The 15,656-nt window shown below is 29.9% G+C and overlaps 1 protein-coding gene across 1 annotated transcript in view; it reads right to left on the minus strand.

The window, feature by feature from the left end:
- LOC124368315 (glycine receptor subunit beta-type 4-like) overlaps positions 1-15,656 on the minus strand; it is a 185,234-nt gene that overhangs the window by 16,461 nt on the left and 153,117 nt on the right. The window contains exons 6-7 of the mRNA XM_046825589.1: positions 6,508-6,597; positions 3,820-4,018 (exon numbers count right to left, since the gene is read on the minus strand). Coding sequence (XP_046681545.1) covers positions 3,820-4,018; positions 6,508-6,597 — 289 coding nt within the window. The remainder of the gene's footprint in view (positions 1-3,819; positions 4,019-6,507; positions 6,598-15,656) is intronic.

A 15,656-nucleotide genomic window follows, 5' to 3' on the forward strand; every position in this document is an offset into this window, starting at 1 on the left:
CGATGTGTTCTTTGAGCACGAAAGGCCTCACAAAATAAAAATCTTTCATTTATTGGAGTGTTTGATTATATATTAAGCATTGTCAATGAAGTTTCATGAAAATTCATAATATCATTGAAGTTTTCTGCAAAAAATTGTATTAACCATCAAGTACTCCTGCAAGAACATATTGTCAATCAAGCAAAAGTTCATATTGACCATCAAGTAATTCCAACAAAATTCATATTGACTATGGAGTTTCCTGCAATAAATCATATTGACCATAAAATATTCCTGCAAAAACATATAGCCAATCAGTTATTCTAGCAAAAGCTCATATTTACCACCAAGTATTCCAACAAAATTAATTTTAACAATGAAGTTTCCTGCAAAGAATTATATTGACCATCAAGTACTTCTGCAAAAATATATTGTCCATCAAGTATTCTAGAAAAAGTTCATATTGCCCATCAAGTATTCCAAAAAAATTCATATTGACAATGAAGTTTCCTGCAAAAAAACATATTATCATTCAAGTATTCCAGCCAAAGGTTAATATTGTCCATCAAGTATTCCAACAAAATTCATATTTACAATGAAGTTTCCTACAAAAAATCACATTGACCATCAAGTACTCCTGTAAAAACATATTGTCAATCAAGTATTCCAGAAAAAGTTCATATTGACCATTAATTACTCCAACAAAATTATATTGACAATAAAGTTTCATGCGAAAATCATATTGACCACCAAGTATTCCAACAACATTTATATTGACAACGAAGTTTCCTGCAAAAAAAATCAGATTGACCATCAAGTACTTCTGCAAAAACATATTGTCAATCAAGTATTCTAACAACATTCATATCGTCAATCAAATATTCCAAAAAAAGTTCATGTATTCAATCAAGTATTTTGCAGAAGTTTGTATTGCCAGTAAAGTTCTTAATAAGTACTAATTGTCTTAATTTTCCGTTGAATCACACCATGGGAAACTTTTTTTACAATTGATCAGGTTGAGAAAGAACTTCATAACATTTATAAAAAGTTGCCCAAATAGATTATTCTTAATTGTCGTGTTGGCTACGAAATGAAGTAAAACTGAACACGATTCTAAAACTACCTTCATAAATGGGGCAGGTACTGTTGGATTGTTATTTGATTTCAAGGTAAAGTCCTGGATAATAATTTCTGCCAATCACTAAGTTGTAGCAACAAGGTAGCTCAGCACGACCAACGCTTGCATGACTTAGTTGTAGAGCTCTTATGCAAATTTCCTGATAAGATCTCCCACTATACTTTCATATGATGTGCGATCCTTGTGCTCTCGTCGTCACAATGCGGTATAATAATTTTCATTAGACATTTCTTGTTTGGGAGTTTAGGAGCCTTCACTGGGAGTCCTTGGTTTCTTAACAAGATCGTAATCTGTGTACTGTAATAGTGAAAATCTCTCTGTAAATATTTTAATTAACGCTTTAAGTGTAAAATTGTTCTAATAAATACTCTTTGTCATCGTTATATGTTACAAAAGGTACAAAACTACGTTTCGAGGATTGAAGTCTACCTTCTTGTCCTTTTTTGTTTTTTAAATTTTTTACCTCCCTCACCTGACGAAGAGTATACAAATACGAATACAAAATTATTTATCGTTTGAGACATGGTTTTTTCATGTATAACAACAGTCAATCTTGTTACAATTAATTTATACCACGTCAATGTTACACGAATTGTGCTGTTACGTAATAAAATATTTTTAGTTAGAGTTGTACAACTGTGGTGTATGTTGATATTTTAAATCATTGGTTGCCTTATAAACAAAGCTGAACGTAAAATAGCAAAGTTTTACTAATTCTACATATACACATTTCATAAAAAAAGAAGAAGAAAAAAATACATTAAGATCATTATTGACTCAGAAACTCTCCAACCGTATAAAACATATTGTTGACAAGGTACTCCCTCAGTTTCCTTTTGGAACTGGCAGGGGTGGAAGCTGATTTTATGGTATGAGGTAATCTGTTAAATAAGACTGCATCAAAATTTTGTGGTAGTGAGGCGGAAACCTCCAGTCTATAAGTTCCAGGACTAAGGTCGTGTCTACTTTTTGGATTATAGCCATGCACATCAAAGTTTTTAATAAAATTCTCTCCAAATGTGGCAAGAAAAGTGGCTTCAGGTATGAATAGAGATGACAAGGTAAGAATAGACAATTCCTTACTCGCCTGCCGACATGATTGATCGCTACGTAAACTGGCCACTATTCTAACTGCCCGTTTCTGTATTGTAAAAAGTCTATTTAGATGGGTTTGAGCAGCCTTACCCATCCCGGAAGATAACAATATCGTAACGAATTATGCTCTCAAAAAATTGCATGGTGAAAAGTTTTAACAAATCAGTATTTTTGTAACTAGCCAATTGCCGAAGTAAAAATAATGCGGATGATACTCATTTATGATACAAAATCAATATGTAAATTTCATTTTAGATTTTTTTTTATTCCAATCCTCGAAACGTTGTGTTATACCTTTTATAACCTATAACGATGACAAATGTCCGAAATCCTGCTATCCTTTCATATCTTCTTGTGTTTTTTTGTATTGCAAACCCTAAACGTATTAGGGTTTTTACACCTGAAGATGGGGTAGATTTCACTCCTGGAAAGTCAATGTTATACTTTTGTAACATTGGAAAATGTCCAAGTACTTCTATACTTCCAAATAATCCTTCCCCAATAACAGACTTTAAACAAAGAAATACTCTTTGTTAGAGGAAATTGAATTAGTGCAGATATCGTTACTTATATTTGGGCAACCCAGTGGATGTCCAGGGACGGCACATGGCCAAATACAAATGTCGAGATATTTGGGTAAAAGGATAATTTGATTGATAATTCTAGTTTATTGCGGAATGATTATGATTGGGTCTTTGTTACTAGATAAAAGCCTAAACGTGAACTTGACACCTCCTTTGCTCGCTTTAGAAACTGGAACAGCTCAAGCCTTCTGTTCTTTTAAGGTGGCATAGGTGATATATTGCTCATCATACTCTCTTTAACCATAGCACCTCAGCAAGAGAAGGCCCCAAACCTCCACCTTACCCACCTTTATCCTAAATATCACTCCGGAAGATACAGAGAACTCCTTTAGGATTTAGGATTAAATGTAGAAGACCTTGAGCGCCTTTTCATAGAGAAAGAGACCTAAGTCCCTAATAAATACCAATAAATTGACTGATTATTGTTCAATGGGTAAAAATAAATAAAAAATGCTTGTTCTTACACTCTACAGAACACATTTTTCAACAATCTTCTCAAAATGTTGTGCAAATGTTTCTCATTGAATATATTGGATAACTTCGTTGGTCAACCAATGTAGACTACCGAAAAGGGACTTTGAGGATTTTTCTTTGAGTGTTTCTTTTTATTCCCTAAAAGAGGAAGTATATACAAAACTTGTAATTTAATTTCAAACCAAAAAATAGATAAGTAGATTCTGTAGCTCTACCATGGTTTTCGGCAAGAGGTGGTCCCAATCCTCTACCTTACTCCCACTTATTCTGAATATCTTGTCACTCCGGAACCCACTGAAAATACTGTTAGGCATAAGTATAGAAGAGGTTCCCTCAGCGTCTTATCCTAGAGGACGAAACCCAAGCTCAAACGGTGGAAACCACTATGATTGTGGATTGACTCTTATTACGTCAGGGCTTTGTAACTGGGAGACGAATTATTTTAAGTTCTCAGATGGTTTAAAATCCAACCTCGTTAAAAGAGGCTGGAATTAATATTGGTTGATTTGTTTTAAGGCGAACACCAGGATATTTCCGACTACTGCGTACCTGACTGTGTCAAACATGGTGACCAAGGACAGAAGAGTGGTGACTAGGAGGACCATCCTGCCAGGAACCACTTCCGGGATGACGCAGAACCCTCCCCAGGACATGATGACAAACAGAGAGCTGGGCAGGTAGGTCTCCAACAGGTGACTCCTGATCTCTCGGCTCATTGTGATCTTCATACGGGCGGTCGAGTGGTTGCCTATCATAGATGTTCTTCAGTAAGAAAACAGTTTGTTTACATAGAAACACTTGATAAGTAAATGCAAATTTTAGTTTATCTAGATACATAACTTACACTATCTGTATTTTAAAGGATCACATAGATATAATATTAAAGAATACATTTTTAAAGGTCTATTACGATAATACTTTGTAAACGAGAACAGATTTCATTGTTTACATAAGCACACAATCTAATTTTTCAACATTTAAATAAATTGTTATGTCAGTCTGCCAGCGAGATAAAAACACCTGAAGGTCGCCATTTCCCGCCACATAGTTGTCTTTTTTATGATTGAATGACACTTTTTTTACTTTGTGTAGCGTACGTGTCTGATGATTACTTCTTGAACTAAAAATATGAGAAAATATTAATTTTGATATTTATAACATCTATAGACTCTTTTATAATCTCCCATTTAGCCTTCTACTAAAAATAGTGCAGTTGATCGACTTATTTCCTAGGGAAACCACTTAAGCCCTGTTATAATGCAAACTACCTCTAGGCTTTTGCAGTATTAGATTAGGGTTTTAACTATAAAATTAACAAATAAATCCTGTAGGTTTACTACCATCGTCAGATTTCGTTCAGTGTTGTACACAGCTTATTTTAACTTATACATGGCTCTGCAGCTGTTTAAAAAAACCTCAAAAGTTGTTTTTGATAATATTCAAACATTAATTTGTATACGAGCCAAGTCTAACAATAAGAAATTCGACGATAATTGTAGTTCGCGTATCAACTTGCTACATATTATTAAGTAATAAAAAAGCTGTATCTGGAATATTATTTAGGTTAAAATTTAAAAAAAATTGACAGATTTATTTTAAAAATTAACCGTACAACTCAAATATTTTTGAAAACACGTTAAGTCAACGCAAAAAAGTCAATTTTTCAATATTAATAACATGTATTGACAAATAAAAAAATTCACAAACATTAGTTGGTCTTACAAAAAAAGGTCCATTTTAGTTTATTGAGTTTAACCAATTTCCAACCAAAACTTGTTAAATACTTCATTATTTTCCATCAATAAAAATAAAGTGTATATAACATGTGGAGAAACTTCAAACTTTTGACCAATTACAAAGGAATGAATTTAATTTTTCTTACTTGTGAAAAATTAAAGCGATGCAATCAAATGTTCGTTAGTTTTTTTATTTGTAAATCATTGACTAGAATTTACAGGCCTATAAAATACCTTTTCTGAAGATAGGAAAAATATAAAAATTTATCACTCCTTGAAGAGTTGCATCATGCACAGTCAGGCCCAAAGAAAACCGGTTGATGATAAGGATATAAAGTAAGGATACACTCTGTTTGGTTTTTGATGGATAAAGATGGAGGAATGGAACTTGGGACACCCTTCTAGGAAATAGATGTGAAATTTTTAGTCACTGTTACAACTTTACCCAAATTTCCCCAAAATGGGATTTGGGGGGGGGGGGGGCGATGGCTTAAAATTTGTGAATGTAAAAACCCATCAAGTGACACCTAAGAAGAAGAGCAGTAGAAACTAGAGCTTTCTATCTCAACCCAGTACAAAATGGCAGCTCATTAAAATTAATTAAAAATTAATTGAGGCAAAACATGAACATCCACATTCACAAAGTAAATAACTTCAATAGACAACCACTTTCCATACAAACTCAAACCTGTTTTACAGTTATTGCCTGCTGCAGGGCAGGCGTCTCTTATCTTATCAGTTTTGAAGTCCAGTATCATGTTCAGTTTATGGTTGGAATTAACAAAGTTAAGACGTGTTTTGTGGTACTTTACGTTGAAATGTAGTGTTTAAGGGACCAAGAGCGTACGGAGACCGGGTGATATCTTATGATAAGGTAAGGAATTTATACGTATTATGAAATTTATCCCAAACAGAGTGTATCCATACTTTTTACTCACACTGAATATAAGAATTATATATATATATATATATATATATATATATATATATATATATATATATATATATAAAAGAAATAATGAAAAAGATTACTGGAGGGGTTAACATGTAATGTTATTTTCAATTAGAGGATACATTTTTCAGCTATGGTGTGAAAGGTTGATTCAATGCGAATGTTGAATTTAGCTCCATTTTGCCTTCCACTTAGTGCAACGTCTAAGATCAGACAACCTCGACTCCTGGATTCTGGAGTCCACGGCCGCTTCCGTGTCAAGAGATCTAAATGTGTCTGTGACGAAGACTGTGATTGATAATATGGAAGATTTTAAGGATTTCCCTACAATTAGTACTTTAATTATCAAGGAGAAATGGTCTAAAATCTGTTAATTATTTATTGATATCTCCTGAAATTGAATCCGTGACTTAAGTTGGTGGGCCGTAGTCACTGCGATGGTCGAGCGGTCGGAAGGAAGGCCCAGCCAATTTGTCAACTCTCCTTCAAACAGTAAATGAAACGATAAAATTAACCAAGTCTCCAACCGCGCCTCTGTTTTGAACTCACCTGCGGAATCAACAAAGAAAGGACCGTGGAAGTAGTCGCTTGTGGAGACGGAGAACCCAAACTGATAAGAATCCTTGATAGCGTGAAGCACTGTAACAGCCATGAAGCGTTAACATGCTTAATGTTCCAAGAGGTAGCATTAACTAAATGAAATCTGCAAATAATCAAACGAAATAAAAAATGCAAAAGAGTAAAAGGCAGGCTGCAATAAGTTGAAAAAGGTCGATATATTTAATATAAAAAAGACATGTTAATTTCCACTTTAGATTTATTCTGCTCGTTCTCATAGATGAGTACAACATATTTTCCCATTCTTATAAAACAGAATGAACCAATAAAACGGAGTATCATAGGACATAAACAGACAGACGGAATGCCCTTTTACATTTTGATCATACAATCAATAGAGCTCTTCCTTGGCCAAGAGGAATCCTATGTATCAAGTTTCAAGTCGCCAAGACCTTTATACCGAGAGTTATTGCACAAATGACGGACAGACAGACGGACGGCCAGATGGACGGACTGATCATACAACCAATAGAGCTCTTCCTTGGAATCCATGTACCAAGTTTCAAGTCTCCAAGACCTTTCTATCGAGATTTATTGCACAAATGACGGACAGACAGACGGACGGCCAGATGGACAGACTGATCATACAATCAAGAGTGCTCTTATTTGGAATCCATGTACCAAGTTTCAAGTCTCCAAGGCCTTTCTATCGAGAGTTATTGCACAAATGACGGACAGACAGACGGACGGCCAATTAGACGGACTGATCATACAACCAATAGAGCTCTTCCTTGGAATCCATGTACCAAGTTTCAAGTCTCCAAGAACTTTCTATCGAGAGTTATTGCACAAATGACGGAAAGACAGAAGAACGGTCAATTGGACGGACTGATATTACAACCAATAGAGCTCTTCCTTGGGCCAAGAGGAATCAATGTACCAAGTTTCAAGTCTCCAAGACCTTTCTATAGAGAGTTATTGCACAAATGACGGACAGACAGACGGACGGCCAGATGGACGGACTGATCATACAATCAAGAGTGCTCTTATTTGGAATCCATGTACCAAGTTTCAAGTCTCCAAGGCCTTTCTATCGAGAGTTATTGCACAAATGACGGACAGACAGACGGACGGCCAATTAGACGGACTGATCATACAACCAATAGAGCTCTTCCTTGGAATCCATGTACCAAGTTTCAAGTCTCCAAGAACTGTCTATCGAGAGTTATTGCACAAATGACGGAAAGACAGACGGACGGTCAATTGGACGGACTGATATTACAACCAATAGAGCTCTTCCTTGGGCCAAGAGGAATCAATGTACTAAGTTTCAAGTCTCCAAGACCTTTCTATAGATAGTTATTGCACAAATGACGGACAGACAGACGGACGGCCAGATGGACGGACTGATAATACAACCAATAGAGCTCTTCCTTGGAATCCATATACCAAGTTTCAAGTCTCCAAGAACTTTCTATCGAGAGTTATTGCTCAAATGACGGACAGACAGACGGACGGTCAGATGGACGGACTGATCATACAACCAATAGAGCTCTTCCTTGGGCCAAGAGGAATCAATGTACCAAGTTTCAAGTCTCCAAGACCTTTCTATAGAGAGTTATTGCACAAATGGTGGACAGGCAGACGGACGGCCAGATGGACGGACTGATCATACAATCAATATATCTCTTCCATGGGCCAAGAGGAATCAATGTACCAAGTTTCAAGTCTCCAAGACCTTTCTATAGAGAGTTATTGCACAAATGACGGACAGGCAGACGGACGGCCAGATGGACGGACTGATCATACAATCAATAGATCTCTTCCATGGGCCAAGAGGAATCAATGTACCAAGTTTCAAGTCTCGAAGACCTTTCTATAGAGAGTTATTGCACAAATGACGGACAGGCAGACGGACGGCCAGATGGACGAACTGGTCATACAATCAATAGATCTCTTCCATGGGCCAAGAGGAATCCATGTACCAAGTTTCAAGTCTCCAAGACCTTTATATCGAGATTTATTGCGTAAATGATGGACAGACAGACGGACGGCCAGATTGACGAACTGGTCATACAATCAATAGATCTCTTCCATGGGCCAAGAGGAATCCATGTACCAAGTTTCAAGTCTCCAAGACCTTTATATCGAGAGTTATTGCGTAAATGATGGACAGACAGACGAACGGCCAGATGGACGAACTAGTCATACAATCAATAGATCTCTTCCATGGGCCAAGAGGAATCCATGTACCAAGTTTCAAGTCTCCAAGACCTTTATATCGAGAGTTATTGCGTAAATGATGGACAGACAGACGAACGGCCAGATGGACGAACTGGTCATACAATCAATAGAGGTCTTCCTTGGGCCAAGAGGAATCCATGTACCAAGTTTCAAGTCTCCAAGACCTTTATATCGAGAGTTATTGCGTAAATGACGGACAGTCAGACAGACGACACGATTTCATTAAGGCAGTGTCTAATCCTTAATATCCATGATACACTACAGTATTGGGTACTACTGCAGAAAGACTTTGACCTGACCTTGGTCTTGCTGCGCTATTTGTAATTCAGGTCAAATCCGACATAATTTGTTAAATAAACTATCAAAGTTTTTTTGTATTGAATGGACTTACAGCTGTGACTAGTTTTTCACACAGAAACAGTGCTGACAAGGGTTAATCAAATTGTCTTTCGGTGACTTTCAAAATCATGTTTTAGTTATAAGATAGATAATATATAAAAGTGGTATATTTTTTAATTGTATATTCCGATATACATGTATTAAATGCAGTATTTCCTATTCGTATATTCATTAGCTTTAAACATTGTGTTGCAGCTTTGTCACCTCTCCCATTACACTTTAATTTTGGATATGCACTATTTCTAATATAACACATCGTTAATCTTATTTTGTATAAGTTGTAATACTGTTTCAAAACCATTGAAGTGAAAAGAAAGGAGTAATTAAGAGAGATTTTCTCTTACTGTTTTGTAATTCTCACAATTTTCAAATATTCGTACCAAACAAAATTTTTAATTTTACAATATAAATTTTTATGTTGTATCAAAATTAATTATTAAACGTAATTTAGTTTTATATGCCAGTTACGATATTGTAATAGACATTACCGAATGATATGATTTTATTTATTTGTGTTTAGAGGTTAGGTTAAGAGAGGCCTTTTTAGTCCTAACTTCGCTTCTATAAATAAATACATTTTTCATTTTATTTAATTTCAAACTGTTTCAAGGAATTGGCAATTTAGAGGTAAGGTAATTTTACTTCAACTCTTTAATACTTTTTATGGAATAATATTCTTTAGAATTAATGCTTATTTGAATACCACCTAAACGAGGAAAGCGTGAGTGTTTATTTGTCTGCTAACTCGATTCTCCAGAAGCTCCTTCATATTCAGTCGGTTGTCTGCAAAATGTTTCGAAAGTTGTAGAATTTAGAGAAAGTAAATTATTAAAGCTTCTTTCAGCAAAACTACATAAACAACGTCAAGCCTTTTCTGATAATTAAGTTTGCAGTAATAACTACTAATTTTAGGTTGAATAATAGGTAGGTATATGCCTTTTGTGATTTATAAGGCATTTAAAAACTTATAAAGCAACAAAGAGTTGTACTAAAACAAATCAATAATAGAAAACTACTTCTGTAAATAGCTTAAATAAATTTGATTTTAAGTCAGAGTAGAATTTAAGATTTTAAAGAAATTTAATGAGCTTGAAACACTCGACAGTTAAGTTCAATGATGTGAATGTGCCAGAGTGAGGGAATAACTCAATGTCAATGCTGAGTTACAGAGTGAAGGTAGAATTGTGCTGAATGAGTAAAAAAGGCGTCAGATTGCTGGAGGCCCGAGGGTATGCTAAGTATCCTCTCACAGAGAGATTTGTTTACCATAAAATATACAAATGTAGACAAAGTAACTGCATTAATATCATTTTCAGAATACTTTGAAATACCCAGAGGAAATATTTGCTTTCCATATTATTGCGGTGGGATGAAATAAACAAATGTATTATTTCAGAGTGTGTTCTGTTTGCAATACACACAATCTCAGTTCATAGTTAAAACAATTTTTTTCTATTACATTGTTATTTTTTTATTTTCCCTTTACGCATAGTGTACAAGTAATACACATTAGTGGACATAAAATACAACGTGGCTTGTTTAAAGATGCATAATTACAACAAGAATGGATATGTTTGGTATGAAACATATTAATGCAAGATTTGGAAAACATAATGATTGCATTATGTGATTTTTTATGTTCTCTGGGTAAAGCAGTGAATAAGGAAAACACTTTCTGTCATAAGTAAGGGTATTTGAATTCTGCGGTTGCTTGATCTTAAAAATACAAAAATAGCAGCCCTGTACAGGTTTGTTGGTTAATGATGAAGTATAAAAAAGGCGTGTGACAAAACCTAGTTAAATGAAAGACAAGGGATGTTAGCTTGATAGGTCTCTAGTTTGATTTGGGGGGGTTTTTTTTTTAAAAAAAAAAATTAAAAAATTTTTCTAAAAAAAAAAAATTTCGTTTTATTTTTTTGGTTTTTTTTTTTTAAAAATTTTTAAAATTTTGAAAAAGGGTAAATTATTTTAAAAAAAGGGGGGGAAAAACAATAAAAAAAATTTTTTTAAAAATTTAAAAAGGGGGGTTTTAAAAATGTTTCCCCCAAAAATTTCAAGGGGGGGAAACGGGGAAACTTTTTAATTTTTAAAATTTTAAAAAAAATTTTTTTTTTTTTAATTAAAAAAAAAAATTTTTTTGGGTGTTTTTTTTTAAAAAAAATAAAAAAATTTTTTTTAAAATTTTTTTTCCCCAATTTTTAAAAAATTTTTTTAAAAAGGGGTTTTTTTAAAAAAGTTTTTTTTAAAAAAGGGGAAAATTTTTTTTTTTTCCCCCCCGGGGTTTTTTAAAAAAAACTAAATTGGGGTTTAAAAAAAAATTTTTTTTAACTTAATTTTATTTTTGTAAAAAAAAGGGTTTTTCAAAAAAAAAAAAAATTTTTTTTATTTGTTTCAAAAACAAAAAAAACCCCCCCTTTAAAAATTTTTTTTTTTAAAATACAGAAAAATTTTTTTTAAAAAAAAATTTTTTTTAAAAAAAAAATTTTTTTTTTTTAAAAATTGGGGGAAAAAAAAATTTTTAAAAAATTTTAAAAGGGAAAAAATTTTTTCCCAAAAACAAAAGTAAGGGGGTTTTTTGGGGAAATTTTTTAAAAAAAATTTTTTTTTTTTTTTTAAAAGGGAAAAAAATTTTTTTCAAAATCCTTTTTTTGGAATCCCTGTTTTTTGTTTTTAATACTTAAGAAAAGTTTTTAAAACCCTTTTATTTTTTTAAAACAAAAATTTAAAGAAATTTTAAAATTTTTTTTTTTAAAATAAATTTATTTAAATTTCCCTTTTTTTTTTTTTAAATAAAACCATTTTTAATTTTTTTTTAAAAGGTTTATTTTTAAAGGGGGGGGGGGGTTTTTTTTAAAGAAAAAAAAATTTGAAGGTTTTTGGGTCATTTTTTAAAAATTTTTTTTTTTTTGTTTTTTTTTTTTGATTTTCTTATTAACCGAAATTTTTTCAAAACCCCTTTAAAGGGTTAAAAAAGGGAAAAAAACAACCCCTTTCCCCTTACCCAAACATTGTTCGATTAATCCTTTTAAAAGGCGCCCAATTTTAATTTAAAATTTTTTTTGTTTTTATCTAATTATTTTTTTATTTTTTTGAGTTTTTTTTAAAAATTGTGTTTAACATTTGTTTTTTGGAATAAAAAACCCGGGAAAAATTTTTAATTAATATTAAATTTTTTTATTTTTTTTTTTTTTTTTAAAAATTTTTAAAATTTAAAATTAAAAATTAATTGGCCAAAATTTTAAAATTTTTTTTTAAATCTTTTTTTAAAATTTTTTTAAATTTAAAAAAAGTAAATTTTTTAAAAAAAAAAATATATATTTTAAATTAATTTTTTTAAAAAAATTTATATAAAAATTTTTATATTTAAAAAAATATTTTTATTGTTTTTTAATATTAGAAAATCCCCAAAAAAAAATTTCTTTTAATTTTTTATTTTATTTTGGGATTAAAAATCAAAGGGCCCTAAAGGCCACGGTTTTTTTTTTGGGGTTTTTTTTAAAGGCAAGGTTGAATTTTTCATTTTTGGATAAATTTTAAAAATTTTTACTGTAGTGGGAGTCACAAAAATTTTTCAAAATAAAAAAAAATTTTTTTAAATTTATTTTTTTTTGACTATTCCCCGATTAATTTTTTTTTTTTTTAAAAAAAAAAAAAAAAAAAAAAAAAATTTTGGGTTTAAAAACCGGAAGGTTAATAAATTTTTTTCCCCTTTAAATTTTTAAAAAGGGTTTTTTAAAAATTTTAAAAATTTTTTAATTTTTTGATTTTTTTTGGGGAAAAGTTTAAAAAAAATTTTTTGGTTATCCCCAACGGGGAAATAAAAAATTTATTTTTAATTTTTGGATTTTAAATTTAAAATTACCATAAAAAAAAACCAATAACATTTATTTTATTTTTTAAAAAAAAAAATTTGAAGATAAAAAGTGTAATTTGGGGGGGGAATATTTTAAAAACCCTTTATTTATTTTTGGGGGGGGTTTAAAATGAATTACCAAAAAAAACTTTAAATAAGAAAGGGTATTTTTTACAAAAACCCTTTTGAAATTTTTTAAAATACAAAAAAATAACAATTTCAATTTTTTTTAGTAAGGGGAAAAAAATTTGGGTTTTTTTTAAATTAATTATTTTTTTTTTAAAAAACAAACAAAATATTTTTAAAATTTAAAAGGAAAAAAAAAAAATTTCCCCATAAAAAACGGGAAAAATTTTAATTTGGGGGGTGGGTAAAAGAAAAAAAACAGGGGGAAAAAAAAGGGGTTTTACCCCCCAAAAAATTTTGGGCGGGCTGTAAAAAACCAAAAGGGGTTTGACCCCTTTGGGGTTTTAAAATTTTTTTTGGAAAACAAACCCTTATCTTATTTTTTGGTTTAAGTTTAATGCAAAAATTTTTTTTAAAACACTAAATAAAAATGTTTAAAATTTCCCAGGGGAAAATTTTAATTTTAGGTTAAAAATTTAAAATTTTTTAAAAATTTTTGAATTTCCCTTAAAAAAAGGAAAGAAAATTTAAAAAAATTTTTATTTATTTTAAATTTTTTTTTAAAATTTTTTTTTAAGGTTTGGGTTTTTTAGTATATTTTTTTTTTAAAAATAAAAAAGGTTTTTAAAAAAAAATTTAATATTAGAAGGGCGTAAATTTTTTTTTCAAATTTTTTTTTTTAAAAGGAAGAATTGTATAAAAAAAATTTAAATTGTTTAATTTTTTTAAAAAGGGGGTTTTTTGGGTTCCCTTTTTTTTGCTTTAAATTTTTAAAAAAAATTTTCGAAAAAAATATAAAAAAAATATTTACTTTCCCTGTCTATGAAATAAGAAATTTTCCGAAAAAACCCGCATTTTTTCCCCGGGGGTAAATAAAGAATCCCTTTTAAAAGGGGCCCAAAGGTTTTGATTAAAAAGGGTCCAATTCCCAAAAGTAGGGTAAAGAAAAAATAAGAATTTTTCCCCCCCCCCGTCTTTTAACCGAAAGAAATGTTGGGGAAAGTAAAGGGCCTTTTTTCCCTACCGGAAAGGTGGGACGAACCCCTTCCCCCAGGAAACCCCAGGTTTGGGTCCCCCCCGGAGGGGTTTCCGAACCCCCCTCCTTCGTCCAGAAATTGAAAAAAAACCCTCGGGGAAATTCCCGAAAAATTTTGTTTATTTTAAAAATTTCTGAAAGGTTTAATAAAAATTAAAAAATTCTAAAATTGTTTTTTAAAAAACTGAAAAGAAAAAAAAATTTTTTAGTTTTAAAAAATTTTTAAAAATTTGCCCAATTTTTAATAGTTTTTTTTTTTGTTTTTAAAAATAAAAAAAATAAAAAAAAATTTTTTTTTTTTTTAAAAAAAGGGGGCCTTTTTTTTCCCTCGTTAAAGTTTTAAAAAAGGGGGGGTTCTTGAATTTTCCTTAAAAAAAAGGTTATTTTAACTTTTAAAATTTTTTAAGTGGGTTGTTTTGGGTTTTTAAAAAAAAAAAAATTTTAAAATTTTTTTTTGGGGATTTTTTTTTTTTAAAATTTTAAAAAAAAAATTGGCAAATTTTATTTTATTTTTTTTAAAAAACTTTTTTTTTAAAATTTTGGGTTTTTAAAAGGGTTTTTTCCCCAAAATTTTTTTTTTTTTTTGAAAAAAATTTTTTTAAAAAAAATTTTTTTTAAAAATTTTTCCCTCAAAATTTGTTTTGGAAAAAAAAAAATTTTTTTTTTTTTTTTTGGGGGAAAAAATAATTTTTTAAAATTAATTTTTTTAAATAATTTTTTTTAAAAAAAAAAAAAAGGGATTATTTTTTTAAATTTGGAAAAAGGGTTTAACAATTGGTTTTGGGGGGAAAAAAAGAAATTTTAAAAAAATTGGGGTTTTTCGGGTTTTTTTATTTTTTAAAAAATGATTTTTTTACTTTTTTAAAATTTTTTTTAAAAAAATTTTTAAAAAAATTTTATTTTTTAAAAAGGAAAACCCCAAATTTTTTTTGGAAAATTTTTAAATTTAAAAAAAAAAAAAAAAAATTAATTTCAAATTTTCTTTTGGGTTTTTATTTTTTTTTTTTTTTTTTAAAAATTTTTAAATTTAAGGGATTTAATTTTAAAAAAAAAAAAATAAAATTTTAAAAAAATTTTACCCCTTTAATTTTTAAAATTATTAAATTTTCCTTTTTTTAAAAAAAAAAATTTTTTGGAAATTTTTAAATTTTTTTTTGTTTAATTTTTTTTTTTTAAAAAAATTTTTTTCCAATTAAATTTTTTTAAATTTTTAAATCTTTAAAAATTTTTTTTTAAAAAAAAAAATAATTTTTTTTTAAAATAAAAAAATAAAATTTTAAATTTTTATTTTAAAAATTTTATTGAACAAAACAAATTTTTTTAATTTTTAATTGTTTTAAATTAAAATTTTTTTTAAAGAAACCCTGGAGGTTTTTTCCTTTAAATGGAAAAAATTTTTACCCTTAAAAAATTTTTTAAAATTATTAAAATTTAAAAGGTTTTGATGAAACAAAAATTTTTGTTTGCTTTAATTTTTAAAAA

The sequence above is a fragment of the Homalodisca vitripennis genome, chromosome 8 (assembly GCF_021130785.1).
Source record: "Homalodisca vitripennis isolate AUS2020 chromosome 8, UT_GWSS_2.1, whole genome shotgun sequence".
Lineage (NCBI taxonomy): Eukaryota > Metazoa > Arthropoda > Insecta > Hemiptera > Cicadellidae > Homalodisca > Homalodisca vitripennis.